Genomic DNA, 8,582 nt, shown 5'->3' on the forward strand with positions numbered 1-8,582 from the left:
AGAAAACCGGAGGATTTAAGGGCACCGTCATAGATTTTTGCAGGTCTACAAAGGCTCACATGCTGCTAGAAGGGTCAGTCTGGTCACGAGGTAGCTCCAGTTGGATGAGGCCATGGGTGTTTATCACTCCCAGCCTCACCGGGTCCTGTGCTGTGTTCCCCTTTGAAGCTAGAGAAGAACTCTTCTCCACAGTGGTAAATGGTATCTGGCACCCCATGGTGGGGCAAGTGGCAGCAGGCACAAACCCAAACTGCAGGGAATTCCATTTAAACAAAGGAAAACACTTATCTACTTTGAGGCTGCCCAGAGAGATTGTGGCACCTCCATCGATGGAGATACCCACAACCTGACTAGATGTGTTCGTGAGCATGCTTTGAGCAGGTGACTGACCAGACAATCTCCAGAGGTCCCTTTCCACCACAGTAGGAATGTGCACCCTCCTCAGGGCAGGTCTGATGCTTGACCTACAGACGTGTCTGACATCCTCAGGGATCCTCACCTGCCAAGACCCCATGAAACAGCAGGGGTGACTGCAAAGACAACTTCCCAATCTCTTCCCAAACTTTCCTAATGTGAACTGTGATCATGTTCCTTCCCTCCTCTCTATATCCTGCATTGACTTGGACATGCAAAGCCCCTCTGACTCCCTGTCTTGGGGTCTGTCTTGGCATCCAGGTTGCAGGACCCCACGCAGAGGTATCACCTTTCCCAGGAGCTGATTTCCAAAACATAAGGAGGATTGTAAGAGGAATCATCTCCTCTGCCTTCTCTTGCAAATTAGCTGGAGTGAGCTTTCTGCTGGCAAGCTCACCAAAGCAAGGTCCTCCCTAACACAGCAATTTGGAAAGAAAGACCCAGGCATTGGCTTCTACAAGCTCTGTTTTGAATCCCACTGACTTATGATTGGCCTTAATGAGAAATGCCAGTGCTGTACACCAAGCAAGCTCAGACCCCTCATTCATGTTTAATGAAAGGCAGAGTTTTCCCGGAGATCAAAAAGCTCTCTGCTTTTTAGGAGGTTGATTCATGCAGGCTTTGATGTGAACTGCCCTTCAAAAAGCCAGGTGAACAGGGAAGCCAGCCTGAGCTCTTAGCCAGCACTACACTAAGCCTCATCTCTATTCATGCATACAAATCTCTTCCCTTTTGATGAGATCACGCAATTAACCTCTCCGCAGCAGCCAGAGCTAAGACCGTCCAACTATGACCCACATGCTTTGAGCTCAGCTCTGTGGTGGCATCTCAGGGTGAACTTGGCATTATCAGCTGAGTCCCAGCGCTGCTGTGGGGGGAGACATCAGAAACAGCAGTGCTGACTAATGGTCAAAACACCTAGTTTGGCTGCTACCTCTGCGAGTGACGCACTACAAAACCTTGAGGAAAGGTGTCTCCTGCATGCCACCCACCTATGTACAGCTTCACTTGGTGACACGTCTCACAGCCACCAATGCAGCCGTGCTGGTGCCCAGAGAGTCAAAACTATCTTGATACTCATGTCAACAGCACAGGTGAGGCTGAGGAGGGACTGAACACCTTGCTGGTGTTCCCCAATACTGCAATCATCTGTTTTATGGCCACTGGTAGTCCCAATATTCCTCCATCTTTTGGCCAGCTTGAGGGAGCAATCCAGCACATCAAGGCTGGGAAGTGGGAATAGAGATGCAGGAGAGCGCCAGCAACACAATCCACTTCTTTTAGGTTTGTGCTGTAGGAGCTAAGCCTGGCCCAACCACAGCTATCACATCTCATTAGTGTTTGTCTCTGTTCTGGTCAGCTGGGGAGGAGTCTATCTGGTTGGCTCTGCACTGGCAAATGTGCACAGAATCTTGGCACTGGAGAACCCCCAGGTCTGTAGAGCTGACAGCAACGAGCTGAGTGAATGGGGAGAGGGATGGAAATGATGGGGAAGCTTTGTGCCTCAGCACCAACACATGGGACATGTCTACCACAGATCTGAGCTGGCTCTGCCCTAGCTGCTCCTGGTGCACAAAGAGCAGGGAGGGCAATGCAGGTATTCAGGTTCGCTTGGGTCCAGATCACCTGGTGTTGCTGCTGAATTAACAAGCCCAAGTAAAATGGTGTGGCTAAACTGTCAGCAACTCTGTGCTGTACAGACCAGCAAACCCAGCACCAGGCTTGCTCAGTCCTCCCTGCACTGGTCACACATGAAGGGTGCCCTTAGACATGTTAGCCTCAGGTCAAGGCATATGGCCAAATCCCAACCCCTCCTGCTAAACAGATGCATGTTGCTGGCTCAGGTAGCCTTTGCTCTGCCCTTCCTGGCAGGACTTGAGTCATCTCCAGATGAGCAGAAGCTCCACTGCACCCTCAGCCCCCAAGGCTGCTGGTACCCGGTGGCCTCAGGGCAGGAAGGTTCAGCACAGCCCATGCCTGTGGGTGATGTGGTACTGTTGGGAAACACAGTCCCTTGGTCCCTCAGGGGACAGTAGCTGCCCTTGGGCCAGGGAAGTCACTGGCAGGATTTACACATCCTCCTTGTATTCCCAGTTTCTGCACATCCCAAATTTATCAAAGGCCTGGGATTATACCCATGAGAGACAGCTGCAAGAAAATTGTTCAGTCTCCATCGCTGCTATTCAGAGTAAAGTGCACTCAAGCCCTTCAGAAATGCTCATGGAAAGTGGGTGAAAAGAAATCTCAGGGGAGAAACTAAATCTCAGAGCTTTGTTGTGCAGGGAGTATCTCCTGAGGAAGCAGAGGTACCCAGGCTTTAGAGGCTTTCAGCAGACAGAGCAGGGTTTGTCCTCTGCACCCCTGCCCCTGCAGCCCTCGCTTCTTTCTCTGTCTATTCTTCTCCAACCCTAAAGCCAGAAAAAGCACTAAGTGCCTCTGGATGTCACCAGAGTATGCAAGCCAGAGTTTGAAGGATACTTTAGCAAGCCACAGGGGCACATGGCTATGAAAACCAAGGAGCTACAAACATAATCTTGTAAGTCTGGCTGAAACACAGACATCTGTAGGATGAAGGAGAAAGAATAAAAAATTTCGGCAGTACAGATACGATACCCCAGAGCATCAAGAGGTTTATCCCTCCTCCCTCTGCCTTTTCTTTTCTCTTCCTTTCCCTCTGCAAAATAAAACAGAGAAAAGGCACTTCCCAGTGAAGTAGGTACAGAGCAGGGGCCTGGCAGATGTTTGAGGCACCTGCACTAGATGCTGCGAGGGCGATGCAGACATGGAGCAAGGGGGGAAGCTCTGGTGCCTTGCTTTTCCCTGTGTGCTGGCATCGCAGAGGTGGGGCATCTCATTTGGTCCTGGGAGGAGCACCCATTGCCTGCATTTGCAAACAGGTTCACTGAGGCCAAGCAGTCAACTCCCCTTTCTACCCAGGGCACAGATTGCTCTGAGGAGGCCACAGCCATGGTAACACCTGCACCCTCCAGTCAAGGGGACTGGTGACTGGGAGACTGCAGAAATGGGGATGTGTAGAAGAACGAAGCCAGGTTTAGCAAAACAGAAGCAATCCAGGTCCCACAGACCCAAAGAAGAGCAGGAGGAAGCAAACCCTGAACTTTTCCAAGCAGCAAAATCAGCAGGAAAAAAAATGTTTTCATTTTCTGCTTTAAATATTGGGGCTGTAAGAACGCATGAATGAATCAGTGAACTGCAGAGAGACTCATTGATGCCTGTCTTTGAAGAGGGGGCCTGAGAGAATGCAGTAAACCAAGGTCACAGCTTGGACCCCCATGAGGGGAGGAATCACATCAAGGGAAGATGGACAAGTTTCGGATGATCTTCCAGTTCCTCCAGTCCAACCAGGAGTCCTTCATGAACGGTGTCTGTGGGATCATGGCCCTCGCCAGCGCCCAGATGTACTCAGCCTTTGATTTCAATTGCCCGTGCCTGCCACACTACAACCTGGCCTATGGGCTGGGCATCCTCCTGGTGCCCCCTTTCATCTTGTTCCTGCTGGGCTTCGTGCTGAACAACAACATCTCCATGCTGGCAGAGGAGTGGAGGCGGCCCCGGGGCCGGCGAGGGAAGGACCCGGCCGTCTTGCGCTACATGTTCTGCTCCATGGCGCAGCGGGCCATGATCGCCCCGGTGGTCTGGGTCTCGGTGACGCTGCTGGATGGCAAGTGCATCACCTGCGCCTTCTGCACCTCAGTGCCTGTGAACACCCTGGGCAACGCCAGCCATCCCGGCCTTTCCCAAAGGGAGATGAAGCGAGTCCTGGCCCGCATCCCCTGCAAGGAGATCTACGATGGACAGGAGCTCATCGCCAACGAAGTGGCCATCAGGTACCTGCGCTGCATCTCACAGGTAAGAGGCAACGTGGCTGTGCCCTTGCTGGTGGCTTGGGGTTAGGCACTGTCAGGGTTAGCTCTTCCCTTGAGGGAACCTCCTTGTTGAAATTAAGCTGCAGGAGGAGAGACTGGTGATTTCGCAGGGGTACGAGGTGTTCAGACTCAGCTCTGGGGAGTTAGGCCTCCAGTGTGGTGCAGAGACCAGAGCTGTACGTTGTCCTGATAATTCAGTCCCCCCTCCTGCCTGGGCAGCCTGGGGCTGCAGGGCAGAGATACACAGTCAAGCGGTATGCAGGGATTCATTTAAAGCGAGTTCAGAAGGGGCTGATGTGGACGTTACTCGGTGGCTGGGGGGCTGTCACCCTCTCCCGTAACCCACCGATTGCCCACAATTGCTCTGGCTGCTTAGTATAACGTGAGTGATGGGCTGATAACCATCTATGCCACCTGCCTGCCTCTGCATGGAAACAGCCAGTGCATGTTTATTAACCAGTCTGGGAAGCCACAAATGAAGAAATGCCACCAATCGCTTGTCCTGTGCTTAATTCCTCTCAAGCCCTCTGCTTCTGGCCACCTTGGAGGCAGGATGCTCTGACCCACTGTAGTCTCTCTTGTACTCCTGTTTAAAAGCAGCTCCTCTCCCAGACTTCCTTAGGGCAGACAGGAATTACTATCCCCAGTTTAAGAGAAACAGAGGCAAAGGGGCTTCTCCAAAGGCACAAAGTAGATTTTCCTGGGTAGACCCCAATTACCAGATGCGGGGAAGCACTGGGAGCTGCAAAACAAGAGGTGCTGTCTATACAGCCCCCTCCCAGGTGCTCTTTTAGGGGGCTGCATTCACAGTTGGGATCACCCTCCCAAGCTCTGCCTGCGGCAGCTTGAGCTAAGACCAATGGTGAACAGGACAGACCAGTCCCAGCTCTGCCACATCTCTCCCTTCCTGTCAGACCCCATTAACAAGGGAGTTTGTTGCTGCTGCTCACTCACAATAGATGTTACTAAGTCCAACAGCTTGGGAAAAGGGTTAGACAGCTGCATAAATCCAGGGAGTATCTGAAACAACATTAGCTGCGAGCCAGAGGACACAGACTGTCCTAGACCCAGGTGAGGCATGGCTGTATGAGGCAGGACCAAGGGCTGGGTGCAGGATTTGGTCTGGTGTTATTCATGGTCACTGCCTGCTGATGCCATACGCAGTGAGAAGTGAAGAAGTGCTGCCTAAGTGGGGGCATCAAACAAAATTTCAGTGTAGGTGCACTTACATGGTACGTAGGGTCTCCTTGTCCAGCATTTGTGAAGTAAAGGCAGGCAAATATCAAACAGCCCAAAGTGGAACCAGTCTCACTCACAGCCCAGGGGCATCCTGCCAGCTGGTGGGACACGCTGGGACCATGCTCTGCCTGCCTGTGACAGGTCTGGTTCCTCCCTCATCCCTGCAGGCTCTGGGCTGGTGCTTTGTGCTGCTGATGACCACACTGGCTTTCCTGGTCAGATCCCTCCGGCCCTGCTTCACCCAAGCTGCCTTCCTGAAGAGCAGGTACTGGTCCCACTACATCGACATCGAGCGCAAGCTGTTCGACGAGACATGCGCGGAGCACGCCAGGAGCTTTGCCAAGGTCTGCATCCAGCAGTTCTTCGAGGGCATGAGCACGGACCTGGCAGCCTCTCGCTGCCACCCGCCCAGGAAAGCCCCTGCTGATGAGGGGGAAGCTGCCGAAAAGCTCCTGGGCATCACTGACCGGGGCACCATGAACACGGCCCTGAAGAGCTGGCACAGATGCAAGCCCCCACTGCACCTTCACCCGCCTGCCTGCCCTAGTGGCAACAGCTGGGCAGGGGAAGGACACCCCCCCAAACACCTCCCTGCACACCCAAACACACAGCCTCCTGCACAACCCCCTGCCCGAAGGGAGGTGGCTGCCTACTACAGTCGGGTGTGAGGGGGCACAGGGCTATGCACTGGCAGAGCCGTGCTTCTGAGAGAGGGGTTGCAGAGAGGGCGGGCAGGTGGGTGTCCAAGCCAGGCCAGCACCACGGGGGCTGCAGAGGGACAGGCACCACTCGGCAGTGCCGGTGTGATCCCATCTGCTCACACATCCAATCCTACAGCACTGGTAACTCAGGCAAGTTTTGTGCTGAGCAGGGCAGCTATCCAAGGCCACGATGGGCAAGCCTCAGGGATGCTGAAGGGCACGATGCATCAGCCAGATGGACGTGCTGAGCATCCTGCACCACCAAGCACCAGGTTTGTGTTGCAGCGGTTGCCAAGATAGACACTACCAGATGTGCAAAACTTACTTCCTTTCACCACGTGCCCAGCACTGGGCAGCACACGCGGGTTTAGGCAGTATTAAAAATCCCTTGGTGGGGAAACAGGCTGGGGTGCCCCTTTTTCACGCCAAGCTGTGAAATCCCAAAAGCCTCCCCATTCCCCTTTCCACACTACATCCCCACAGACACACACAGCTTCCAGGCCATGAGAAGCTTTAAAATAAATTTTACCCAAGCAATAAGCTAGCGAAGAGGCATCCCATGCTGCATTACATTTGATGTGAACAGTGTGGTTGGGTGTCACAGGTACTGTTCTGGGAGGAGCCCAAAGAGATTCTCCTTGAAGTGGTGTCTAAACAAGGAGAGCTGCTGCCGCTCAGCAGCGCAGAGGGTGGGGGCAAAACCAATCCCCCCCCACAAATTTACTGCAGAACAGTTTGTTCTTGCAATTTTACCTGGATTCCTTCATGACACAAAGACTGATGTTAAAAACCTGCCTGGGTGTTTGTTTAAGGAGCCAAATAAATAATTCATGTTTCCTGTTCAAGTTCTGTGCTCAGGTACAAGGTTTTATAAATACCATTTACAAAAGCTGTTGGTGTTTCTTTATTTGAATGCAATGAAAAAGACTGGGGAGCCTCCGGGCCAAGCTTTGGGTGCTGAGGCTGTGCGAATTGGGGCGTTTGGGGGCATTTTGTCACTGCACAGTGGCCAGCAGCAAGCCAGCCTTGGCCCTCAGAGAAGAAGCAAGGGAGGCACCGCTGACCCTACTCAATACCAGGTGGCTGCCCATTTCCATAGACACTGAGGATGTCGGGATGGAGGCCCTCAGGATGACTATGGAAATTGCAGCGCAGAAGAGCGTTCCCCAGTGGCCCTGATTTTATTACCAATATGCAGAACGAAAACCCCTTTTGAAAGGCAAATTTTACTCCCGCCTAATCCCTTTTGAAATGCTCATCCCCTTGAAATTTCTGCTGCCACGTTCTTGTTCAACTTAGTATGGCTGGCTGGTAATTGAGGTGACTGTCGTTTGCATAAGCCTTAATTATCGGTGTGTAACTCCACAGAGGCTCTGCGGAGAGGAGAACAAAGGCCCAAAATGACGAGCTGCTGTGAGAGAGCCTTAGCAAGCCCGTAGTTAAGGGCAGGCTGAATCTGGCTGACTTCCAGGAGAAAGGAGAGTGACACAGATTTATCATTAATCTTCACACGCCAAACTTTAATTAAGGCATCTACCCAGAAATTAATAGGCACAAAACCTGATTTACAGAGCAAAGGAGATTAAAAGATAAAGGCAGTTTCCACTCCTATTGTTTGCAGCTCAGCACTGTTAATGGCTCACCAAGAAAGGAGCGCTCAGAGTCCCAACAACATTGAGCAGAACTGGTGGGCTTCACAGCAGAGTTATTAAGTTACCAAAAAGCCAGCATGCATTTGCAAAGAGAAGCTTTTGCACCTCTAATTTAGATTTTCTTAGGATCAGAGCCCTGCCCCCATGCAGCAATTTCAGCAGGCAGGGCGTCCGCTCTTTCCTGGATCTTGAGGACATTGCTCATGGCCTTCAGGAGGAGACCTCTCATTAGGGGAACCTGACACAGCCCCCATGATTTCAGCTGGGCCGTGATCCAGGTGCTGATCCAGGTTCACAGCAGCGCCCTGAGAACAGAGGGAGCCCTGGGGGCCCTGGCCGAGCTGGCAGGCGCTGGGTGGGAGGAGAGGAGGCCCCAGACAGGCACTGAGGTGTGGGAGCGCTAAGGGGTGCACCACACCCAGACACCTGGGAGCTGCAAAAAACTGCCTGGGGACCCCGGATCTGCAGGTAAGAAGGGGGACTGAGTCCAAAAATCCCGGCTGAACTGCTGACCATCGGCTGAGCTTAGCTTTACTCTGGGAACGTGGGTGTTGCTGAAGATTTGTCTGTGCTGAAGACATCCTCTGGGGAGGGCTGTTTAAACCCGGGGATGAGAAGGCTGGGGAAGGAGGACGAGGGCCTCTGGCCTCTGCAAGAGGCTCGGCGGGAGCCGCTGGGCAGACGGGAGA

General features: G+C 52.9%; 1 protein-coding gene across 1 annotated transcript; it reads left to right on the plus strand.

Moving 5' to 3' along the window:
* The first annotated feature begins 3,735 nt into the window (after nt 1–3,735).
* CALHM1 (calcium homeostasis modulator 1) lies at nt 3,736–6,208 on the plus strand. The gene is made up of 2 exons (XM_010188775.1): nt 3,736–4,284; nt 5,708–6,208. Exons 1-2 carry the CDS (start codon nt 3,736–3,738, stop codon nt 6,206–6,208), a joined length of 1,050 nt encoding a protein of 349 aa, XP_010187077.1.
* Nucleotides 6,209–8,582: the final 2,374 nt, after the last annotated feature.

This window comes from Mesitornis unicolor, unplaced genomic scaffold (assembly GCF_000695765.1).
Source record: "Mesitornis unicolor isolate BGI_N332 unplaced genomic scaffold, ASM69576v1 scaffold20687, whole genome shotgun sequence".
NCBI lineage: Eukaryota > Metazoa > Chordata > Aves > Mesitornithiformes > Mesitornithidae > Mesitornis > Mesitornis unicolor.